This window comes from Typopeltis vanoorti, chromosome 9 (assembly GCF_054136105.1).
Source record: "Typopeltis vanoorti isolate ZY-2024b chromosome 9, IOZ_Tvanoo_1.0, whole genome shotgun sequence".
Lineage (NCBI taxonomy): Eukaryota > Metazoa > Arthropoda > Arachnida > Uropygi > Thelyphonidae > Typopeltis > Typopeltis vanoorti.
Window position 1 is genome coordinate 99,326,438 of NC_143557.1, and position 26,800 is coordinate 99,353,237.

At 34.9% G+C, this 26,800-nt stretch overlaps 1 protein-coding gene across 2 annotated transcripts in view; it reads left to right on the top strand.

Moving 5' to 3' along the window:
- LOC150103293 (carboxypeptidase B-like) overlaps positions 1 to 26,800 on the top strand; it is a 42,504-nt gene that overhangs the window by 8,436 nt on the left and 7,268 nt on the right. For both annotated transcript variants that reach the window (XM_090397585.1, XM_090397586.1), the window contains exons 5-9: positions 4,153 to 4,225; positions 7,175 to 7,276; positions 11,160 to 11,369; positions 20,059 to 20,146; positions 21,448 to 21,650. In XM_090397585.1, the coding sequence (XP_090253711.1) occupies positions 4,153 to 4,225; positions 7,175 to 7,276; positions 11,160 to 11,369; positions 20,059 to 20,146; positions 21,448 to 21,650 (676 nt within the window). The remainder of the gene's footprint in view (positions 1 to 4,152; positions 4,226 to 7,174; positions 7,277 to 11,159; positions 11,370 to 20,058; positions 20,147 to 21,447; positions 21,651 to 26,800) is intronic.

Genomic DNA, 26,800 nt, shown 5'->3' on the forward strand with positions numbered 1-26,800 from the left:
TAATGATAATTTTGTAGATTCTTTACAATAAGTAAGTATAGAAACTGTAATTATAAATTTACATTTGCAGTTGAATACAATTCCATATTACAGTCTTTTATACACTAACAATAATAATATGCTATAATACACATACAAATACATTAGTTAAATACAATTTTGTTTTGCAAATTTTGCGGTAAAACGTTTATTTATTTGTTTATTTTAATGCCTTCGAATTCTGTATTTGTAATAAATGTATTTTTTCTCTCTACTACTCCCAATTGAAATGTAAGGTCTCAGCTTTTATCTTCGAAGCTTTTTATTTGTTGTTTATTGGTTTAATTGCTGTTGGATCTAGAAACGCGCAAACATGCACGCTGGCGAGCTATTATTAAAAATGCCACGATATGTTACTGAAGTGAAAAGCCTGAACTAATACTGCATTGTTGCATTTCATTAAGCCTGTATGGTGTTCTAAGGGAAGGCATTACTCATCCGTAGTGTCTCCTTAGGGCTCCTTTAAGGCTGCTGTAGATTTTAAGGTTTTTTTCATAAAAAGGTAGTTCATTTGGCATTCCGTCAATGTAGACGCTTCGAGGGGGTCTTTCCGTAGTGATTATTATATTTGTATGTGATATAATTATATTGCTTGCCTGGTTGACCGAGTGGTTAGCGTATCTGCTCTCTAGCGAAGAAGCTGTGGCTATTCCAGTTCATATCTGCATCGAAGTAAATTCCAAGGTATCGTATTGTTTCAACCTGAGTGATTGTAGTGGTTTTGCTGTTCTGTGTGTTTTTTATGTCGGAAAGTGGATGTTGGATGGTTATATATTTGTTATCAACTGGTCGAGTCAATGGATTTCTCAATATCATTAATTTTGTCTTTTCTGAGTTTAGGTGTATGGAGTTTTTCGTGAGCCAGTCTATGATCAGATTTATGTCATGTTACATATTTGTTTGGGCTATGCTTGCGTTATTATGGATGGATGTTATCGCTGTATCGTCTGCATACTGGAATATCTTACCTTTGAGTGGTAACTGATTAATATCGTGCGTGTAAATGTTGACTAGAGTTGGGGAGAGTACAGCTCCCTGTGTCACTCCAGAGGTTACTGGTAGCTCTCTGCTTCGGTTTGATCCAATACGTGTGATATGCTTTCTATTTTGGAGGTAGTTTGTAAACCACCTGTGCAGAGGCCTGTCTATTCCAGCATGCCTCAGCTTTTCTAACAAGGTTTGATGTGTGAGGGTATCGAATGCTTTAGTTAGATCAATAAAGACTACCATGGCAATTTTGTTTTTGTCTAAGGCGGTATTAATTACGTCTGCGAAGTCTTCCAAGAGAGATGTTGTTCCCTTATTTTTCTGAAAACCATATTGTGTTTGGGGGATAATATGAAAGGTCTCTGTATGCTGTGAGTTCCTTCAGTATGATCCGCTCCATAATTTGATTGATAATTGGTAATGTTGCTATGGGTCTGTAATTGCTGATTAAATTTCTTTTTCCATGTTTGCATATGGGTGTGATTATTGCGGTCTTTAGCATACTTGGTATCTGTCCTGTTTTAAATATTTTATTTATTAATTTTAGTAGGATAGGACTTAAACTAGTTGCATGTTGCTTTATATCTTTAGGTCTTATACCATCAATTCCTGGGTCTTTGTTTGTTTTGATTTGATGTATTGCAGAGAGAAGTTCTGCTTCTTTTATGGTTGGGAACCATAATATATGTTTTAATTGTGGTCCAAGTGGAGGGTCTCGTTTTGTGATTGGGGGAATATTTCTGTGCAGTTCTTGGATGGAGTCTGCAAAGTATTGGTTAAAGTCATTTGCTAGTTTATGGATAGGTTTTGCTTCTTTCGTGAAGCTGTGTTTTATGGTTTCGGAGGCGGTGGTGTTGGAAACAAAATCTAGCATCTCATTGATCAGATGCCAGGTTTGTTTCATGTTGTTTTGTGCATAGGTTAGTTTGTCTCTGTAGTAACTTCTTTAACTTCTTTTTGCATTTCTGATTTGTGTTGTAAGGCGATTCCTTGTTATCTTGTATTCAGTTTTTAAAGCTGTGTTATTTGGATATCGCTTTAATTCTTTCCATAAAGTGTCCTTTCTGTGTATTTCTACGATTAAGTTTTGTGTTATCCAACGATTCTGTGTTGTTTTTGAACGAATTCTGACTTTCTTTGTAGCTTTCTTATATATTTCCTCCAGTGTGAGTTTAATGTTGTTGTATAAGATATCTGCTGAATCTGATGCCAGGTGTTCCCAGTCTGTTTTTCCTATTTCGTGGTTGACTATTTCTTCGTCAATTATTGTTTTCTGTCGCTTTTTTTCTGTAGAACATTGCATGGATATTGTCTTAGTGTGCAGGTTCAGAGCGGTGAAGTAATGGTCCTGCTACTTTGACTTTATGACTGATGCAGTGCAACTGTTTGGTGGTGCTCGGACATTTATATGATCTAGACAGGAGGCAGTGATAGTATTTCCGAATATTTCTTCTCTAGTACATGATGTCATTGTTGGTATTAGATTATACATGGATAGCGTGTCTAGGTATTGTACAGTGTTGTTCTGGTTTTCGTTTGCAATATTTATGTTTATGCCGCCAATTATCATTAGGTATTCTGTTGAGCATATTTCTTGGCTTGAAAGCCAGCAATTGAGTTCATGCAAGAATTTTATCATGTTTAGGTTTGGTGGCCTGTAAATGGCATTTGGTATTATGGGATGCTGTCTATTGGTGGTATTAGTGATTTCGAGGCAAAGGGTTTCAGCATGCTCAAACTGATAGGCCGTTTCGTTTGATATTAATTTTTGTTTGATAAATATTAATATTCCACCCCCTCTTTTTGTTTGGCCGCATGTGATCTATGTTGTTGGAAGCTTGGAATTTGGAAAGCAGTCGCTTCATCATTAGTTATGGATATAATAATAATAATAATAATAATAATAATAATAATAATAATAATAATAATAATAATAATAATAATAATAATAATAAGTGATGTTGATCGGTTGTACATACAAGGGGTGTAGGTGGAAGTGATCTGCTGCAAGTGAGACAGACTGTGGAAGAAGAAGATATTAGTTTAAAAAGTTACATCGACAATAGCCCTGAGCCAATGTTTCAAGCAATTACACAAGAGGGCCTTCTAAAAGCAAACAACCCGACTACAAAAAGGAACAACAAAATAACCGATATGTGCGCTGGAAAAATAAACCCTTGCAGGGCCAATTTCTTCGAGATACTGAGGACAAAATTGACGTGAACAAGACAGGGCAATGGTACAACACGGATACATTAAAAAAGAAACAGAAGATTTATTCTATCAGCTCAAGAACAGGCATTACAAACTAATGCAATGAAAGCAAAAATTTTGAACATCAATAATAAGAGAGAAATGCGAATTATGCGATCAGAAAGATGAGACTATAGAACATCTAATATCAGTGCCTGCAGAAAAATAGTTCAAACTGACCATAAATATCGCCATGATCAAGTGGCCATAATAATTCATTGGCATGTATGCAAAAAATATGGCTTTCCTACTTATGATAATTGGTGGCAGCATAAAATAGAGACTGTATTAGAAAACGAAACAGCAAAAATTCTCTGGGACTTTCGAATACAAACTGATCGGCATTTGGAACACAATAGACCTGACATCACAATTATCGAACATCGACAGGTTTGGAGTATCGATATCGCAGTACCCAGTGATAACATTGACAATAAAGAATTGGAAAAAATTACTAAATATCGAGATCTAGGAATCGAAATTCTCTGGCTGTGGCTTAAGCACACCAAAGTCATTCTAGTAGGTGCAATTGGTGCAATTTCAAAGAAACTATCCAACTGTTAACAGCAAATTAAATATCAACTAAGTGACCCCATATAATCTACAAAAAACAGCATTACTTGGAAAGTCGATATTTGACGACGCTAACTGACAGACTATGCTTAGATTTTTGGGTGGAATCTGAATTGTTCTGCATCACCAGTCAAATTATTGTTCAAATGATATCTTGTTTTGACTTTGTATCATTTATGTGAATAAAATAATAATAATAATAATAATAATAATAATAATAATAATAATAATAATAATAATAATAATATAGGATCATAAAGGGGAAAAACGAGTATATTATATCTAGTTTGGCGTTTTCAGCGAACCTGAATTCTTATCCGCTGTACATGATGAAGAGGAACTTTTCTTTGAAGAGTATCGCGAATATTATGAGGTAAGTTTTCTCGATTGTTTTATTACTATACACAAATTTCATGTGAGAATAAATATTTGACTTAAAGTTGACATCTAAAGCAATTTTCTTTCAGTAAATAAACTCTGGTCTTTAAAGCATTCAAATGTAAATCCGGTAGACTCAGTTATGTAGGAGAATATTAAATGCCAACATCAATATCGATGGCTTTATTCGAAGGTGCAGAAACAATCTGGCATCTCGTTGATCAGCTGCCAGGTTTGTTTCCTATTATTTTCTGCGCAGGTTAATTTGTTTCTGTAGTAGTTTTTTTGCATTTCGTATTTACTTTGTAAAGCGATTTCATGTTAACTATATTCGGTTTTTAAAGCTGCATTATTTGGATATCGCTTTAATAGTTTCCATAGTATGCCCTTTCTGTGTATATCTAGGATTATGTTTTGCGTTATCCAAGGATTTTGGCTTGCATTTGAACGTTTGCTGACTATCTTTGCAGCTTTCGTATAGATTTCCTCCAGTGTGAGTTTGATGTCATTGAAATGGTATCTGTTGAATCTGGTAACATTGTGGGTTTTCAGTCGATTTTTCTTATTATGTGGCTGACTATTTCTTCATCTATTATTGTTTTGTATTGCTTTTCATCTGTGGGGCATTGCATGGATATTGTCTTAGTGTGCAGGTGAAGTAATGAGATGACTGATGCAGTGTAACTGTTTGGTGGTGCTAGGACGTTTATGTGATCTAGGCAGGAAGCAGTGTTAGTATTTCGAATATTTCTTCTCTAGTACATGATGTTATTGTTGGTAATAGATTATACATGGATAACGTGACTAGGTATTGTACAGTGTTGTTCTGGATTTCGTTTGCAATATTTATGCTTATGTCGGCGATTATCATTACGCATTCGGTTGAGCATATTTCTTTGCGTGAAAGCCATCAATTGAGTTCATGCGAGAATTTTATGACGTTTAAGTTTGGTGGCCTGTAAATAGCATTTAGGGATGCTGTCGATTGGTGGTATTAATGATTTTGATGCAAAGGATTTCAGCATGCGCAAACTGATAAACGGCTTCTTTTTCTATTAATTTATTTTTGATAAATATTAATATTCCACCCCTCTTTATGTTCGGCGGCATGATCTATGTTGTTGGAAGCCTGGGATTTGGAAAGCAGTCGCTTCGTCATCAGTTATGAATACTTTTCTTAGGACTAATATATCAATAACACCGATGTAATTCCTCAGATAAGCCTGAACAATAACCAATGTTTTCGGATGCTTGTGTTGTTAATATATAGGATGAAGAGTCATCTCCTTCGTACTATGTCTTGTTTCCATGCATCGAGTGAGTCAAAAGTACAGTTGCTGGTGTATTCTGGGGTTATTACATCTTTCTGTTGGTTCACAGTCAATTTTTCTATGTTAAGGTCTTCTTTTTGAACTAATGAGGAGTCTTTTGTTTCACTCTGGCAGCCTATCTATGACCTCTTAGATTTTTATTTGTATCGACTTTGATGTTTGTGACTTTCTCAAGAATATCTTGCCGTATCTGATCCACAAAAATTGATAATTTTTCCTGTTTTTGCTTTTTTTAGCTTGGTAAAACAGATTCTGCTTGAATGGTTTTAAATACTCAGATAGAAAGATTGGTATGTTGTTTTGCGATGCGTTTTAAGTCCTTGACAACTGGTCTTTTCAGTCTGCTGGAGCTGATGCGATTATCTCCTGTGGACTTGCTTTTCAGACGAAGTTTGACTAGTGCGGGTCGTGGCAAGCCTTGTTTCTTGTTCTTCCTGGGATTCTGATTTACGGTCTGAATGTCATTATACTGTAGGGGGATGTGAACTGCATGGCCTAACTTTAAAACAACATCTCTGAGATTTTCTGTGGATTCAGTTTCAGGAAGACCGTTTATGACAAGATCTTCTTTACGTTGTTGTTTAATTTAAAAATTCCTGTTGTAGTTTTAGGAATTAAGTTTTGGAGGGAGTTCGGATGTGTCTTTCATCAAAAGTTTGCAAAACTTATTGGACTGTTGAATTATAATATTTAACAAAATCCTCATATTCGCTATTTTTTTTTTATTATTTGTTCGTTCTGTTTATCAAAGAGTTCTTTGACAAGATCTACTAAACTGGCTTTTATATTCTCTAAACCTTTTTTCTAGTAATATATTTCCGGAATTCAAATTATAAGACCCAGATGTATTTTTTTTTTGTCTGTTCAGTTCATCGTCTCAATCTTTGTTCTCCCTGCAGTATAGGCACTTCCATTCCTCTCGTTTTGCATTGGCTTTACGTTGCCAGGTTGTTTATTAAATTCCGGAACATGTAAAGTGAAGATTCCTAAGATATTTCCTACAAGTTATATAATTTCAGTCGGACGATAAATCCTTCAAACACTTGTTGCACTTCATGACTCACCTTTTTTCTCGTGAGTAACGAAGTTGGCGACGTCCTTTGTTCTTTGCTCGTTGGTGACTGCGGTGAACTCTGTTCAATTTTCAGCACTCAAAATTATGATTCTACTTGGCCGATTTCGGTGAATTATATATCACTGTCTTCAGTGTGACAAGTAGAATTACTTTATGACACTTTTAAATTAAAAACAGCAGTTAAAACCAATTTAAAACTATAAAAAAACGGGAGTAGCGATACTACCGTGCAGCCGTTCGCATGCCTACACAACACCCTCTCAAAATAACAACAACAACAATAATAATAATAATAAACGTACCATCATAAGGTTAATTTTTCGCTATATTCAGTTGTGTGTCAAGAACAAAACGTCATTGTCAAAATGTTCTTTAAAATTAAAAAAAAAATCTTGAACAATAAAAAAAAATTTAATAAATTTAATTTGAATTATACTAGTGATTAAAAGATATGAGATAGATTTATAATGGATTATTATTGTATTTATTTACTGTATTATTGAAAATTAAATTTTCATTATTTAAAAATGTTTTTCAGATAATTGAATTCATGAAACGTATAGAGAAAAGATATCCAAATCTTGCATCTTCTCACCAAGTGGGATACACATATCAGAACAGATCAATTCTAGGTTTGAAGGCAAGTTAATGATTTTTTTTTTATTTCTTTAAATCATTGTTTAACTTGTATACCAATCGAGAGCTTTAAATGAACGTCATTCAAACCTTGTTGAAAACCACAGCACAGTGATATTCAAACTGTGTTCAGAGAACTTCTGGAGATTCTTTAAAATAAGAATATTGTTAATGAAAATCCAATTTTTTTTCATTATGTTTTTAAGCAATTGTAATTAATTGAAAGTTAATTATGAAAACCTCGATTAATCGATTAATCCCGTCTTAAAAGTTTAATATTAATTAATTATAATTATAATAAATATTTTGTTAAAAAAAGCTTATTGTAATAAGAGTCATTATATTTGCATGAGGAATGCAAAGAGCAAGCATGAACTTCGTAAGAGTAAAAAAATGCAGAATGAGCAGAATTCAGCTAATGATACTAAAAAGAAAATTCTGGAAGTTTTTCAATTCGTGGCCAGTAGAAAAACGAATGATTATGGAAGGATTACATTCGTCGGTGAAAACGGACGATAATCAATGTAGAGGATATAGTTGAGGTATTTAGCGAGCAATTCTTAAAGGTATTTCATTCTTGTGAATGTGACATCATGCGGAACTTGAATGCAGCGGGAAAGAAGGAGATGGATGATTTGATATCAGGTTTAATGATGGAGGAGGAATTGAATGAACTTGATGTTAATAAGTCTGTAGGGACTTAATGGTATATTGATTCGTGTTACGACGGAGTGTTACAGGGAGTTAAAAATAGCTTTGCATACCTTTCTTTACATGAATCTTGAGGTAAGCCAAGTGTTTCTGGTAAAATGTATTCCATTCCGGTATACTCGAGAAAACGTTAAGAAGAATTGCGTAAGAGAAGACTGCAAAAGGACAAACTGCATTTAGGCCAAATAAAGGTTATCGGGATCAGATTTTTTTAAAAGAAAAATAGTTGAGAAATCTTGGGAATATAACAAGGATCTCTATTTAGGTTTTGTAGACCTGGGAAAGGCATATGACAAGGTGCTAAGAGGAAAGCTCTTCAAAACGCTCCCGTTATATGGTGTAGATGGAACATTATATCAAGCAATACATAGTTTCCATTCGAGTTTTAATTCAGCACATAGAATTGAGGAAGGTGCAGAAAGATGGTTTGAAATAAAATCAGATGTGAAACAAGGGTGCACATTATCTCCAGTTATTCATTATCTATATGGATCGCATTATGAATGAAAACTATATTAAAACTGATATCAAAATTGGAGATGTTAATCTTAGCTCTTTACTTTATGCAGATGATGTTATACTTCTGAATAACTCTAATGTTAGTCTACAAGATTCAGTAACTAAACTGAATAACTGCTGTAATATATTTTGTATAAAAATCACCAATAAAAAGACAAAGGCCATGAAAAGCACAACTATTGAAAACATGAATTGCATCCTGAATGGAGAACCAATAGAACAAGTAAAACATTTCACTATTTAGGCAGAATTCTGAGTGAAGTTGACAAATTAAATACTATTTAATTTGAGAAAATTTAACCGTCTAAGCCGAATTTGTGGAAATTAAAATTCGAATTTCTAGCAGGAAAAAACTTCCATCTCCGAGTAGGAATTAGCGTAGTTTGTATGGTAGACCTAGGAAACACCTTTTTTGACAGGACACGAAGTGCCACGTTTTCTGAAGATTTCTTGGTGAACTTCAGAATATTACGACACGTTTCCCTCAGTTCGAAATGCACGATTTGATGTCTATGAACATTTACTAACTGACAATGCCTTTTCTACTGATATAACAGAATGTGTTCCCAATAAAACGGGCGGGTGTTTTCCTTCTGAAAATATCCTTCCCCGGTCTTTTCTCAAAGTCGATGCTAAAATAACTTTAACCTAGATATTTTCAACCAAATTACAAGCGTATATCTCTGAATGTTAATGTCGTGACGTTCTCTTTTTCATGTTCGAATCCGCCATCTTGTTATAAGTCACTTTTGTCAATAAAACAACTAAATGTAAATTGATCACCAATCCAAGGGTAGGGAAATTTCTATTATACTGCGCCACCCTATCTTTAGATTAGTCTATATAAAATAGCAGGATCAGTTCTTAGTTAGTTAGCAGTCTCCTCATTTATTCTGGCCGAAGTATTTGTTTTCCACTTGAGGTTCCCGCAAGATTCGAATTTTTATGAACGGTGCAATAAAAGGGAATTCAGGCAAACACTACAATTAGATTAACAAAATAAAACATTTAATATAAGCTATACAACACATACATGAATTCTATTTCTAATTAAAACAATATAATCAAGTTAAACATTAGGTCAGGTCATTCACATTAGTTCAATCTTCCAAACTTTCACATATACTTTCACAGTTTCTGAGTCACAAAGTTCCTTCACTTAATTAAATATAATAGAACTTCCTATTTAATCAGTTTCCACGCATCTCTCAGCCATGCTATACTCTTAAAACACCGCAGGCACTAATAGCTGTAAATATTTCTCAAGCAAATTTATTTTCAATTCTCAATCTCGAAGAATTGCCACAGTTAAAGTTAGGTTAAACGTAGCGTAACTAACACTCAATTCTTCATGCATTGAAATAAATCAATATGACAGTCCTTACTAGAAATATTCCTTAGTATATTAATTACGTTGTGAGTATACTTTCAAATTATATTGATTACACTTAAGAACACATCTATAAGACTTTTCCACAGTTATAACTAAAACACTATTATCCGCACTTCACAACTCTAGATATCAACTGTAGGGTACATTAATTATCCTTGTTACACTCATTAACCAATTAAATTCTGTACAGTTCTTCCTAGGGCAACATAGAAATAAGTCGCAATTCTAGATTAACTGGATTTATTCAGAATTCCTCACTGAGCTTCCAGTTTTTTTTATATTATCCGATTACGGCATTAATTTCTTTTTATTATCACTGCTGACCTCACCTTCAGCTAATTATAAGATTCACTTCGTCTTTGTTCGCTTATAATACTGTCCCTTTTAACTTCTGCCCTTGAGAACTTTTCATTTACTTCCACTTCTCTAGTTTGTACCCTTGCTTCTTCCCGTTTCAAAAACACCCCGTCCAACTCTCTTTTTTATCTTTTTTCAGTTATCCAAGCTCACGCCTGTTCCACTCGCGCTCGTTTACTTCATGCGTTTCCATGACAACAAATAAAACGTAAACATTTTCGTTAATGTTACATAAGGCTATACCACTACATCGAGTTAATAAAAATACAATAAATAGAATATTAGAGTTACTTAATCAACTCTTTCATTTCGTATACAGATAATTATAATAATATTCACGTTACAATATATATATATAAGTTACAATAAATAATACACATATAATTGTTTATTCAATTAATAGCTGATTAAATTCAGAATAAATACTTAAATAATAATTCTTAAATAAGGATTAATAAATAACTTTTATACAAATCATGATTAATATATAATAAACAATGTTAAATGTGAATGAAAAAACAAAATACACAACATAGTTTCATTCGCAGTTTAACATTAACGACTAATGCGCACGAAACAAGAATTTAAGCCTTGCAAGACGATTCTAACTCATGGTAGAGTAGTGAACATATCGATTTATTTATGAACTTTGAACACAATCGCAATTCACACAAAAAAAAAAAAAAAAAAAAAAAAAAAACGTGGTTTCAGTATTTATTAGCCAGAACGCTCCGGGAATATTTTTTTCGATTTATTGTGAGAGTCAATTTAAAATAATACTAACATTATTAATAAAATAAAAAGAATTTTCCTAATTTTTTAACTCCTTCCTTATACAAATATTGTGTAAACTAGTAGGATATATTTACTTAATGTCATTGCTCATATATTTTTTTCTTTTATGTAGATTGGAGCCACAGAGAATAAACCAATAATTTGGATCCATGCCGGGATCCACGCACGAGAATGGATTGCAGTCTCAACGGCCGTGTTTATTATATACGAATTAGTAACTAAATACGCCATCGATAATAGAATCCAGAAACTGATAAATATTTTTGAGTGGAGAATATTTCCTTTAGTTAATCCCGATGGATACACTTATTCTTGGAATGCGGTAAGATTCTGATAATAATAACTAATTAATTGAATAATTAGCGAATAATGATTTTTAACAATTGTTTATTATCTTTCCACGAAATTCTAGCTACTCTGAAAATTGCAAGCAACAGTATGATATTTTTATTTCAAATTCTGTACCGATAATAACTGTAGTTAAATAGTGAGCAATTGTGGAATTTTACTTATTTCTTTATTTTCGATTTTACACATTTTATTAATTTTTCATTTATTTATTCGAATTTATTCATTGATAATAACGACAACAACAATCGGAATATTTTCACAATAAAACAAATATCTTGTTGCTGAAACAAGTAAATTTTCTGTCTCTACATTATTGTTATAAGACCTAGATGCGTAAATAGTTGTGACATACATCAGTCAATTTGATAATTAATATTGTATACGAACAAACGTAATGTGAACACCAGTTTCAAAATAACACAAACCTGGAACAGCTACTCAAGATCTCCTGTAAAGATGGTGATCTGTTTTGTTGTGTTTTTCCCATTAGAAAATGAGTGTTTTATAGTATATTAGTGTAGATTTTCGTGTTGATAGTATATTCAAAGTTTTGTAAGATATTTTAAGATATTGTAATAAAACTGCACCGAAAACGCACAAGAAACGCAACGCCAAGAAGAACAGCGAAGTTGAGAACATGAAGGTTTGTCTCGTTAAAGAGATTATTGATGATATTAAGGAGGTTACTCGAAATAAATTAAGAACATGGCAAAGAACGATGGAAAGAAGTATGTTAAACACCAAAAGGATAGAAAAAAAATAAGACCCCTAGAAATAAGACAGGAAACAAATATCATTGACGTCATATCGAAATTAAGGTAGACAATCAGAGAGACCACTTGGGAATTACAGAAAGTCGAGAGGCGTTGAATAAAGATAGGAAGAAAAAGAAAATTAAGAGGCAAAATAATAAGCAAGAAAGTACGAAAACAGGTAATTCAGAAAGTAACAAAAATCAGGTACGTAACGTTGTTTATACTACTATCCATACTACCCATTCCAGCCTGTGGGTCACAAACATGGTTAGTAACAACTAAACTCGCGACCAAGTTAAGAACATGGCAAAGAACAATGAAAGAAGTATGTCAAACACCAAAAGGATAGGAAAAAAAGACCCTAGAAATAAGACAGAAAACAAATGTCACTGACGGCATAAAATAATGAAATCCCTAAAATGGAAATAGGCAGGACTCTTGATGAGAAAACAAGATGGCACATGGGATAAAATCACCGCTTACTGGATACCTGGAAGGGAGAAAAGAAGTAGAGGTAGAAGACCAGATGGAGAGATGAACTTACTCTAACAGCAGGAACAACCTGGTCGTAATGGAGTAACACGAGGGAGGTTGTCAGCCTGTGGAATCCCATTGCTGGGATTCCACAGGCTGACAACAACAACAATGTTGTTTATAAAAAGAAGGATGCTATTTATTATGGCGACTTTCTCATAAAAGATGAAGCTTTTATGAGCAGATTTTAACGTCGGATTTTGCAGGAGCAAAAATTAAAAAATATAAAGCAAGCAATTCAAAAACAGAATAGAAAAGTAAACGAGAACATAATTGTAGCAGGTACTAATGAACTGATGAATGAAAAAAAGAAAAGTTCAGTATGAAAGAGGACATGAAAGGATTTATGGATGAGGCAAGAGTGAGAAAATGAAAATAGTAAATTTATTACAGCGATATGATAAAAAGGAATTAAGAAGAAGTGCGATGGTGGCAAATAATTCGATGCGTAGGCTGTGTGGAAGGAATGGATTGAGTTTCTGGATGTGTGGAGCGAGTTTGAATGAAAAAAGGATTTCTTTAAGAGTGACGGCCTACACTTGAATACGTTTGGTGTCAGGAGTCTAGAAAAACTAATGAATGGTATGAAAATCTAATACACAGAGTAAGGGAAATTAAATTATAATAGGAGCGATTGTGAGAACTTGTGTGTAAGACAGACAATGTTATATAACTGTGCTAATGACAGGAATGGGCATTATGATGGAAGTGATTATGTTAAGAAAACGATTTAGAATTTATTTTTGTCCGGTTCGAATCCATTAAACGCATGCAAAAGCATATACTTATATAAGGCACTAGAGAAGACTAGTGTGTAAAACCCGATGTAGCTTACAAATACCAAAGCTCTTTTCATCAATTTTTACAGAGGTCAAGTCTCATGAGAACTGTACAAAAATAACCTTGTTTGTTATATGTTTTATGCTAAATATGTTTGTAAATTACTCTATGGGAATTGTCTGTAATTACTGTTTTAACCAAACTTTCTAGAATGTCAAACACAAAGGCAATGCTTTGCCATTGGAACTTTGTATAATAGCTATGTATAAGAGCACAAGAAAGTTGTGTTACGATTAAGTGTGTGAGAAAATTGTTTGCGAGCTCTGTGCATGAACACCTTCAAAGTTAGTATCAAAGAGATCCGGTTGTTTCAGAGAAGCTTCTGCTGCCCAAGAAGACAAAGAAAAAATGTGTACGGAGGAGAAGAAAGAACTTATCGGCCTTAACAAAAAGATCAAGGAGAACTGCCGATTTCTTTGGGGTTTACAACCCTTGGTGCAAGGTCCCGAGAAGGCGAAAATAAAAGGGGACTGAGCCGAACATCGAGAGGAGAGGAGAGTCCAGGTCCAGTTGCCGAGAGAAGAGCTGAGGTCCAGTTGCTGAGAGAGCAAATCCGACTTCCATTTGCCAAAAGGAGATGTGAGGTGCAGTTACTAAGAGGAGAGGTGATGCGCTGTTACCAAAGAGAGCCAGAGGCAGTTGACCCAGAGGACCAGACTTTACGGCGAACCTATGCCAGAGGAAAAAATGGGAGAACAGCTGATGTAAATACCTAAGCCAAGTGCCAGTCGGATGTCCTAGTGCTGCAGGAAGTCAACCGAAGCCAAAAGGCACAGAACGATCTTCAAGACTGAATGCTGAAACTTCTTTCCTGAGCTTTTGAGTACCGGTAAGATTGCAGTCCATGACCAGCCAAAATTCTGATGAAGCGGCCCCTGAAACAAGACTCTCTGGATGGAAACCTAAGGCCTGAGATGAAAGAAAAACCATAGAGAGTTTGATGCAGGACTTTTGGAAGGTGTCATGACAAAGAGCCTCTGTAAGTGTATTACATCCTTTTATGTACATTCGTTTTGTAATCTAGGAGATATATCATAGATGGACTGATAAGAAATAGTAATAAGCAATATCTATAAGAGAGTTCTCTAATTTGTTGTTAACTGGAATATAAATTGTAAGATTACTTGCCATAGCTAGCTAATCTCTTTATGAGCAAATTAGTCTCGGCAATTTAATTTTCATAAGCAGAGAAGTAAAAGAGTAATTATATTGTATAGTCATTTAATATTGAAAAGGGAAAGCTTCTTTGTTTTCAACACATATAATTAAATGTGTTTTAATTATATGTCAAGAGAATGCCACCTGATTGTTTATTTTACAATGCATTGTTCCTAAATAAAAGCGAACTTAAGTTTTACTGAAGGAATTTGTGTTAGAGAGAGAGAAAGAGAGAAGTCAACTGGCCGTATTACTGAGTTTTATGCCAATTAACAGATACTGGTGGTGTAGTCTTATGAAATAAATTTTCTAGTATCCATAGGCATAAAACTCGTAGTGCGAAAGGTAGATTAACTAAGTACACAATAGTAAGATGGAATAGTGAGAATAAGAAAGAAAGAAATATAAAATCATTAATAACGGTGGCTTATAAATAACAAGTAATAGCAGTACAGTTTACAAGTGATCTGCAAGTTGTCGAACTGTGTCATGCAGATTGCAGACGAGAGTATACAAAAGAACATCCAGGCAGATTATTATGGCTGGACACAAATGGTAGGAGTATATCAAAAACAAAAGGGGTAGAGTTTGTTGCCTTCGTGAATATGTTGGGACCTCAAATTGTATCGAGTGTAAAGGATACACTATTTTTAAAAAGTAGAGACAGGATAGATAGGAAAGTAGGGTGTTTGGTCATAATGATATTGGATGGCTTGAATTCAGTTAAAATTGAAACTGATGATTGTAGTACTAGACGGGGTATTTCATGTAGCAGTGAATTTGACAACAATGTGGTGCGAGGTGGAATCTATCAAGGTCCATTACATAGTGGGGTGTTGTTACAGACCTGGTGGATCCATTGCTGGTGATGTAGAAATGCATCACCAAATAGACATTTGGTGATGCATTTCTACATCACCAGCAATGGTGATGATGTAGAAATGCATCCCCAAATAGACACGATGCATGCAAAAAGAGTAATCATAATCATATACTTTAATTACCCTAATATTGAATGGGTAGCAGTATTATCTCAGGAGAAGAATGAAACTGAATTTATTGAACTTACGAGACAACTTCCTCAAGCAGTATGTGGCAGAAGGAACTCAATGAGAGCGGTTGCTGGATGCGAAGAATATCGACAGTGCATGGAAAGCATTTAAACAATACTTAAAGGATGCGATATCAGCGTGTTTCTTGAGAGTTCGAAGATTAAATATGGTAGGAATCAAATGGATGTGTAATCTTATTAATCAAGAGATTCCTAAGAAAAGGCTAACATGGAAGGAATACTGTATGTGCATAAGGAGTATAAGCGGTAGGCTAGAATAGACACAACAGTTGTACGGAAAGCAACGTCTGAGTATGAAAAGAAACTGAAAAAGCTAAAGACAAAGCACAAGGATTTTATTGATATGCCACGAGTGAAAGAACGATGAAAATTAAATAATAACTCTTCTGAATGCAGATGGTGCGAGTGTGACACATGCAGAAGAGGTTGTTCCACTAATGAGTGCCCGTTTTTCTAAAAGCTATCAACCTTGTGTATGCAACATTCAGTTAACTGCTACTTCTTATAAAGAAATTCAGGCGTATGAATTAGAACTTTTGAAGAATCTGAATAAGAATTCAGCAATAGGACTGATTGGATATCATCACGGATGCTAAAGGAGTATTCAGCTGAACTAGCTATTCCCTTAACCAGGTATTCCCTTATGGTATTCCCTTAACCAGGCTATATAATGTAATTGGGGTCTCCGAACAGGAATGATTCCGCGGGAATGGAGAGAACGTATGGTAATTCCATTGCAGAAGGGTGGTCCAAAACCCGATGTATCAAATTATCGACAAATCGGTATGTCAGGAGTGGTAGTGAAGATTTTGGAAATATTTGTTAGGGCTGGCATGGGTTGATAGTGAATCTCTACTTTGCAATGAATAGCATAGGTTTACTGAGGGAAAGCCATGTTTTAGCAACTTTATCACATTCTGTAATAATGTTGCAAATGAACTAGACAAAGGGAAGGAATGGATACATCACGATTCTTTTGGATTTTGTTAAGGCATGTGACTGAATACAGCATGTAAGAGTGTTGCATAAATTGGAGAATATGGGTTTGGATTATAAAATCTTAGCGTGGACAAGAGGACGGCTGACTGACAGATATCAAAGTGGTATAATGTGTTAAGGTAAACAGTGATGAACTACAAGAATCAATGCTTGGTCTGCAAGATTTAAGGTAAACAGTGGTGTACCGTAAGGATCAGTGATTGATCCAATGTTACTCAATCTACACATTAATGATATTGGGAAGGAGTTAACGAGTAACCTACAGCTATTTGCTGATAATGCAAAGATAAGTAGGGTAATCAGGAATGGTCCTGATATGCAGTCTTTGCGGAATGATTTGAAAATGCTAGAATGTGGGCATGGGAAAATGGATGTCAGTTCAATGTCAGTAAATGTAAAGACATTCATTTCGGCTTGATTAGATATCCAACGTCGTATTATATTTCGAAGATTATAATAGAAGAAACTGATGAGGCTAGCGATCTTGGAGTGTTAATAGATAGCAAGTTGCAGTTCATCGGTGATGTAGCAAAGATTGCAAATACAACTCAAAGGATAATTGCAATGCTGAAATGAACGTTCACATGGAAAGATTAGGATGTAATTTTGCTCCTTACAAGGCCTTCATAAGACTCACTTGGATTACTGTGCGCAGATCTGGTCTCCTGGTTTTCCTTGTGATTCTGATTCAGTAGAGAGAGAGAGAGAGAGAGAGAATGTAAAGGAAAGTGTTAAAATGATATCAGGATCGGCTAAAAAGGGGATGAGTGCTAGATTGTTCTCTCATAGGGGTGGCACAAGATTGGAATTGATTGGCGTTGGATGTTGTGAGTGCTTGAATTCATTCACAATGCAGTGTGAATGAACATAAGAAAAGGTATGATAGCTAGTGCGTGTAGTGTGTCCTCCCTCGATGAGTCATTGACTCCCTGGATGTCACTCTTAATAATAATAATAATAATAATAATAATAATAATAATAATAATAATAATAATAATAATAATAATAATAATAAATTAGAGGGAGCCGATTACTGAGTACTTGCATTTAATGATTTTGAAAGAACTACAGTTTTAAGTAACGAATTATGAACCGAAAATGAACTTTTGTTAGCTGTGTTCTGATGCAGACAGGTATATTTATCATATTTGAAATTTGGAATTTATTAACACTAAAGAAGTAGTACAAACGAAAATATAATACAATAGATGCAACAAATATTTAGAACAATAAAGATAGGAAATACTAAGATGTAATAGGATACATGTTATGAAAAACCCTACAGTTATTTTTCAAGTGGTAATAAAGAGATCGATAGCTGAAGAAAAGACATATGAATAAAGAACAGAAAATAGAAATAGACTAGAGGGAACTTTACCTGTATGGATGCGTCCCTTGGCTACAAGGGCCAAAGCCATACAGGTAAAGTAGGCAGTACAGTTACTAAAAATTAAATGAATGCATCTAGAAGAGCACAAGAATAAATTCAGTATATAATTGAGACATAATATATAACATTTAAAGTAATTGTCTATGATATGCATTTAAAATCAAAAATCAAAATTATTTAGTCCCATTAGTTAGTTTCTCAATATTTTTTTAAAAGCATATCCTGATGCTAAAGATTTATTTCGTTAGGCAGTTTATTTTAGTCACTTGATGCTAAGTATTGAAATAATCAGCTTTATCTTTGAGTGCTGCAATTATGGGTGAGAGAGCGATGAAAGCAATGTTAGGAAGGGAGCAAAAGGAGCGATTTTAAAGGAACGATTTTGTTGTGTCCCGAAAGACACGAAGGCAATAGTGGCTGAGTGAAGGAGAAAGGCTACTTGCAAGAGATTGTGATTTGAATCTTTCAGAAGAAATATGACACCTTTGGTGTATCTGGAAGAACAGTTGGTTAACAAGAGATCAGAGTATTGAGACAGTGAATAGGGTTTTCAGGAATTCGGCTGGATAAATGTACAATGTCCAGTAGATCACGGCTTATAGCAAAGGCTTCCGTATCTCATCCACTGTGGTCGTTGGAATGGTCAAAGCGAAGCGATTTGGAGATGGCCAACTTAACACCAAATAGGAAAATAACTTCACTATTTGAATAACTGGGCTGTAGATGCATGAATTTCATGGAGAGGAGGGTGAAGGGGTTTGAGTGGTTTTGGGAGTTTCGAGACCAGTATGAATGTAACTAAATGGAGCGATTCGAAGGAATGTTCACAAATGAGGCACCGCTTCAGTCTTGTAAGCATCGCTTCACTAAGGAAGCGATGCTTACAAGACAGAATGAATAATACTTGTAATGAGAATACATGGGCTAGTGAAAATCATCATGCAAATGAACACAAATTGACCTTCAGGAAATGCGTACCACACGATCATTTTGATAGGCGACATGCGTTTATTGAAAAAATAGGTAATTACTTCCATCGATTTCCGCTGCTACTCTTTCGATAGGTTTCCATACTGGAACATCAGCCTAAATTTCGTCTGATGGTCGAAAATAGTTTTATCTTTGGTCAATTAGATTTCTGGACCTTAACTGGAAACCTTTAATTTGCGCGAGAAAAGGTAAAGGAAAGAACTAAGCAGGGAATGTTAAGCACAGCAGACTAGAAATGACTAAAAACTATAACGACCAATGCAAGAATTATTTCTACTTGTCCAAAATACATTTTTGAAAAAAGATATTTTTTCAATTAAACGCTTTATTAGTGTTAATTTCTTAAGGTAATTGATTTTTTACCCAGTATAAAAGTAATATTTAAGATTATAATAAAATATTGACAAATTCTGATTCTGAAATAAACTTTTAACACGGTTGTTTCCTATTTCTTGCAATTGTTGTATCGCCGTAATGGTTACGAATTCGATCCATTTTTATCTAAATTATTATTATTATTATTATCATTATTATTATTACATTATACAGGAAAAAAAAACCTGTACGAATTTCATCGTTACAAAAAAAAAAAAAAAGAATGAAACCTGTTGTAAATAGGTAATCACAATACTAATCATAATTTTAATTAAAAAAAGGATTGAATTTTTTTGAAAGAAAAATATGTAATCAAGTATGTATCATATGTAATCACATGTATGTATCAAATGTAATAAAAAAATTAAAGTAATCTAATGAATAAATGCCCTGAATTTTACTTCAGTTATAAGATTAAACTTCATGAGGGATCTTACAAGTCTTGTCTATATTTTACCAATTCTTAATTGTATTTACTCAAAATCTTTGTACTGAAAGTTGTTCTTAATTATTGAGATTGTCAATTGTTTTATTGTTTCTTAAATAGAATTACCTGTGGAGAAAAAATATGGCAGATGTTGGAAAGGGATGTCTTGGAGTTGATCTTAATAGAAATTTTGATGTTGGATATGGAGGTAAGAGAATTCTTTGTTTATTTAAAAACGTCAATGAAGGAGATGCATTTAAAAGTGATTTTTTAATTAAAATGAACCCGAAAGTTATTAATCCAAAAAGATCAAAAATATTCACAGAAATTTCTAAAATCTTGTTTTGATTAGTGACGTCGTGAGATAATCAAAATTAAGACGGGAACTGACAGTGCCATTTCGTGATTCTCTCTCTCTCTCTCTCTCTCTCTCTCTCTCTCTCTCTCTCTCTCTCTCTCTCTCGGACGTCTTCTGTACTTAATTCTTTCTTTTTTTGATGTAAATCATTGAATCAGATTTGTTATTCTTCGAAATATTAGGCCTAATCATGGTCAGCTATAAACAAAAGCTCGTTTCCAATATCTTCATTGCCAAAGCAAGCAAGTCATATTCTGCGTTGCTCATGAAAAGATTGGAAAAAAAGAATAATAGGTAAGTTGGAGTGCTATTTTTATTCCAACAAGAATATACTCTAGTATACAGATGATGATGATGATGAAGAATTATTCCCCTGATATCACGTGCAGAAACGCCAATAGCCCATTTCAGTTCCCGAATGATGTGGCCTCTCCATAGCTTACTCTCTCTCTCTCTCAATAAGAAAGCTGTTGGTGTCGTTTTACATTTTTTGACGAATGAGAAACTGCAGGGTCGGGGAAAGAAAAAACCTTTTTACCTTCTTTTATGAGATTCGCTAAATCACTTTCATTTTAAAAGCTGTCATAAACATTTCTTTTTCCTAGAGATTCGAAGTCGGGGCTTTAAAACCAAAGATATTCATCAGTACTGATTGCGCTCAGGATGTTTGATTATAAATTATATTTTAAATATATTTCATTTTTAACTTATTGTTGGTTTTTATTTTATTTCATTTTTAATAATGAATACAATTACTTCATGACTTGAGGAAATTCTATCCAAAAAGAGACCTGTATAAGTGCAGATACAAATCCAACTTCATTCCAGATTTCTGCCTACATCAATGCATGCCAGTTTTGGCAAGTTCCGAGGTAATTGTGATAATTATTTATAAAAATTAAATGAAAGCAAATATTGAATCGGCTAAATAATTCTCTTTATCTTGTTCTAAATTTAACTCACACCAACGCACGCCAGCATGCGCACGCACGTACTCACGCGCGCACACACATACACACACACACACACACATACACACACACACAGAAACGTTGCTAGAAATCTGAACGTTGAATTTTAATATCTGATGATATCTGACAACGTTTATAATTCTTACCTATTTTAAGAAAACTTTTGTTCTTTTATTGCAGATGTAAATGATGATGGCGATCCATGTGATGATATATATCAGGGAAGCAAACCCTTTTCTGAACGTGAATCTAGAGCTATAAGAGACGATTTGGTCAGTATAAGAAGTCGAGTGAAGTGCTTCATTAGCCTGCATTCATACGACCAATGTTGGTTATGTCCCTATGCGTATACGGAAAACGATTCTGCTGAATATGATATAATGGTTAGTAATGCCTTAATTCCCATCAATGCAAAGTTATAAACATGTTTATGTACATATTGATGAATTAAGTGTTATATTCATACTGAAGGTTTTTTTTTTTCGAAAAAAAAAAACTACTTGAAATAAGAATGAAAATAATTTCATAACAAAATTCAATATTAACCTGCTGACTTTTCGTCACCAGAAATTAAAATTCGTTTCGGGGAGGGGGGGGGGGCAAAATTTCTGCAGCGTCACGTCATAAATTTACTCTTAATTATTTCCGTTTTGTGCAATTTGAGCTTCTTCCTCATTCTCTCATTTAATGTGAGATGTGTACAGTCACATGGCTTTCTTTCATCCGGTGAGATGATTCTGCAAATCCGCTGTGGGGTGGTCTGTACTATATGTATTTTTATAGGCGGCAGGAGGGTGTATAAGATAACTCTCCTGTTGGTTTAGCAAACTGGGTACAACGGAAGGCGCCTGGGAAGCAGAAAGAATTTCATGCGTCGTTGATATTCTTCACGAAAGCATTAACTTTGTTAAGTTGGTTTATGGACAATTCTGATCTTCTGCCGTTTTAGGATGTCGCATCTTTGACATAGAAAGGGGATACTATGTAATGTACTTTGGGTGAGAGGGGGTTTGTTATTCTTCCTGTAAGTTCAACTATTTTGAAAAATAAAAAAGTATCCCAACCACTGCAACGTACTACACCTCCTACCCCAAGTCAAAGATACAATACTTACATTATTATTAAAATAAAGAGCCAAAATGTTTCAGTTCCGCGATGTAAAATTACATAAGCAAAGTGGAAATTAGATCCAGCATTATTTCAAACAGAATATAGAAACTATGAAAGTTTCGTATGTTGACCAGAGATCATGCTGGAATACATTCCTTAGTATTCCCGAGTTGTCTTGAACTGAACTATAATCTGTAGAAAGTTTTTTAACTTGGGACACCGCTGAGATACCAAGTAATTTTATATAAACTTGGTTTTTAATCCTATTTCCCAAGTGAGCAAACAGACAAGTGAGTCTAGTTTGCGCCTGTACTTAGTGCAAATCTGAGGCAACTCATGGTAGTGCCACTCTAGGCAACTCGTGGTAAAGGTGGATTAAGTTCTGATCACTTTCCTTAGTATTTTTCCCTTAATGTAAAGCACATCCCCCTGCGGAGATGTATGATGTTATGCATTAAAGGGAATGGTCACTACCTATACCGGTTTCGACCTTTGCATAGGTGAAGCGGGCTCTAAAAATAAGACGATCCCGAAAGATCGCCCAACTCAGCGACAGGCTCACCCCATAACCGAGAAGAACTTCTGAGCATTGTCTCTACCCAGTGGCAGGTTCACCCCACCACCAAGCATAGCTATAATCTCAGCGGTGGCCTCACTCAGAGACAGGCAAAAACCTACCCCCAAGCAGAGCCTCTCAAATCAGAGCCACCAGAGCCGCACCGATTTCGACCTTTTGAGGTCTCGTCAGTGGAAGCCAGACCTGACAATGCTAAGCTTGAAGTAATGCAGAGCTTATGAATTTTACCTAAACAAGTTGCCACAAGGTGCTCTGATCTTATTAAGTAAAATCTCAGGATGAGAGAGATAAATGTAGAATATTTTTTAACTTGGGTATATGATGTATTCAAAGATACTAAGCAATTTTATATAAACTCGGTTTTTAATCCTATTTCTGAAGTGAGTAAACAGACAAGTAAGTCAAGGGATATGCTTTACATTAAGGGAAAAATACTAAGGAAAGTGATCAGAGCTAAATCCACCTTTACCACGAGTTGCCTAGAGTGGCACTACCAGGAATTGCCTCAGACTTGCACTACGTGCAGGCGCAAACTTGATTTACTTGTCTGTTTGCTCACTTGAGAAATAGGATTAAAAACCAAGTTTATATATAAAACTACTTGGTAGCTTGAATACATAATATACCCAAGTTTATTTTTCACTTGGTTAGAATATAATAAATTTAGTTTAATCCTTTATCCAAGTGTGAGCAAACAAAGTTTGCGCCTGAAAGTATCTTCAGGACTATGGTAAGGTAGTGCAACACCTGGTCACTCCTTGCAAAGGTGGAGCAAGATACTAACACGCCTATCTCAGTATCTCCCATAATGCAATCTCCTTGCGGATATGTCTAATGTTAAGCATTAAGGGAAGGGCCACTACCCAGACTAGTTTCGACCTTTATTGAGATCTGTTCAGTGGGAGCCAGGCCCAAGTGGAGACAAGTGGAGATACAGCCAGAAATATCAGCAGGTCATCTCCACCTATAGGAGTTTCCAAATGGTGTGCCACCTTTTTAAATTAAGTTACTCCGGATTTAGAGAAAGATGTCGAAAGTTTATTTTGCAAGGAGTGACCTGGTGTTGCACTACCTTACCATAGTCCTGAAGATACTTTCAGGCGCAAACTTTGTTTGATCACACTTGGATAAAGGATTAAACTAAATTTATTATATTCTAACCAAGTGAAAAATAAACTTTCAACATCTTTCTCTAAATCCGGAGTAACTTAATTTAAAAAGGTGGCACACCATTTGGAAACTCCTATAGGTGGAGATGACCTGCTGATATTTCTGGCTGTATCTCCACTTGGGCCTGGCTCCCACTGAAGAGACCTCAATAAAGGTCGAAACTAGTCTGGGTAGTGGCCCTTCCCTTAATGCTTAACATTAGACATATCCGCAAGGAGATTGCATTATGGGAGATACTGAGATAGGAGTGTTAGTATCTTGCTCCACCTTTGCAAGGAGTGACCTGGTGTTGCACTACCTTACCATAGTCCTGAAGATACTTTCAGGCGCAAACTTTGTTTGCTCACACTTGGATAAAGGATTAAACTAAATTTATTATAATATACCCAAGTTAAAAATCTTTCTACGTACATCTCTCATCCAGAGATTTTACTTAATAAGGTCAAAGCACCTTGTGGCAACTTGTTTAGGTAAAATTCATAAACTCTGCATGACTTCAACCTTAGCATTGTCAGGTCTGGCTTCCACTGATGAGACCTCAAAAAATCGAAACCGGTGTGGGTATGGCTCTAATGATTTGAGAGGCTTTGCTTGGGGATAGGTTTTTGCCTGTCTCTGAGTGGGGCCACCGCTGAGATTATGGCTCTGCTTGGTGGTGGGGTGAGCCTGCCACTGGGTAGAGCCAATGCTGAGAAGTTATACCCGGTGATGGGGTGAGCCTGTGGTAGAACAACGCTGAGTTGGGCGATCTTTCGGGATCGTCTTATTTTTAGAGCCTGCTTCACCTCTACAAAGTCGAAAACGGTATGGGTAGTGACCATTGCCTTTAATGCATAGCATCATACATCTCCGCAAGGTAATGTGCTTTACATTAAGGGACAAATACTAAGGAAAGTGATCAGAACTTAATCCACCTTTACCACGAGTTGCCTAGAGTGGTATTACCATGAGTTGGCCTCAGACTTGCAGTACGTGCAGGCGCAAACTAGACTTACTTGTCTGTTTGCTCACTTGGGAAATAGGATTAAAAACCAAGTTTATATAAAATTACTTGGTATCTTGAAAATGAACTGTAATCTTTTGACTCTTCATTTTAGTAATTACTTTTACGCACTGACCGACAGTTCGCTTATGAAGAATACATTTCTGTGACATTTGAAGTTCCTCAGTACCGAACGAGGGTTTTGCTCTCTTTTGATTTCTGTCTGGTCTCTGAATAGAACCAACCAATTCGAATGAGCTGTAAGGCCAGTGAAACCTTATCAAAAATGGACTAATAAATGGCAAATATATAGACACCTGGGCAGCACCTATGTCTTTTAAGTAGTCCACACTAAGACAACTAGTAGATGTCGAGGAATGTATTCCCCAAATTCTCTGGTTAACTTACGAAACATTCATAATTTCTATATTTCGCTTCGAATTTTTTTATAATGCTCGATCTAATATCCACTTTGCTTACATAGAGCCTATCGTGTAAAACGAATCAATCCTTAAAAGCAATCTACAAACCAGTAAACAAAGCTGTAATCCTCTCGAGGCCGACCAAAGACTTCAAATTTTATCTTCCTTATTTTTCAGGTGTCTGCCGTGTATCCCTTGTCAATATGGATTATAGTATTTTGGATTCACAATAAATATTGGATTGAAAGAAGTGGAGTAGAATACACTCTACAAGGCATGAAAGTTTATAACTTGTATTCAAATACAGGTGATTTAGTCCGTCTCATACGAAGTGGCATAATTTCCCTCAGCTTCCCAATCTCGCACAACAGCAAAATGTGCGAAAGGACATACAGTTGAGACGTAATAAAACTGATATCATAATTCTAGTTTCTTCTATCGTAATCCAAAACACAAACAAATACAATCAAAACGAATTATCTTGTTAAAAATAAAATAAATGATAAATATATACGGTGCGTACAGCGAAAAAGCGCATTAGCTCAACATTTAATAATATAAGTCCTGGGGGGGGGGATTGGAAGTTAAATTACTGCATAAATTCCACTTCAAATCAGACACCGCTCTTGTAGCTGCTTAAGTGGTGTTAAAGCCTAGTAATGACCAAATTGATTTTGTAATTCTATAAATTTTGAAGAGTCCCTTATTTTTACCGTCAGCAGTAACAGATAATCACCAAAATCAGTGCAACTGTCGCCTTTCAGCAGCTGTATGAGTTGATTTCCCTTGTTCTTGCGTTATTTCACTTTTTTTAAAATTTGCTTTTCGAGTGGTCAAGTAATGTTAGTTTGCGTTTCGTAAAAAACGCAATTTTTAGACATTTGCTTCAGTTATTAAATTACTTGTGTTCGTTTCTTTTTCAGTAATTATGAATTCTTCGAGAAACTTCAAATCCCGATTAGATTCATGACTTGAATTGCACTATTTTTTTTTAAACTTTATTTAACAGTTTCAGTCTGTTGTTAATTTATACGATTTTCTTTTCTCGCAGAAGGCTGCAAGTAGGTGTTACACACAATATTCCAGTATGAAATTGTGAATGTTGAATATTAGCTCAACACTGTGGTCTCTTCAGCGCTTTGGCATATTTTTAAAATAAATAGCTGAAGAGGAATTCTATCTTTTTCAGTGACCAAGATATAATATGCGAAACTAAATTTGGAAATATCTTTGAATAAAGATACTTCCTAGTTTATCCCAAATAACTGAATT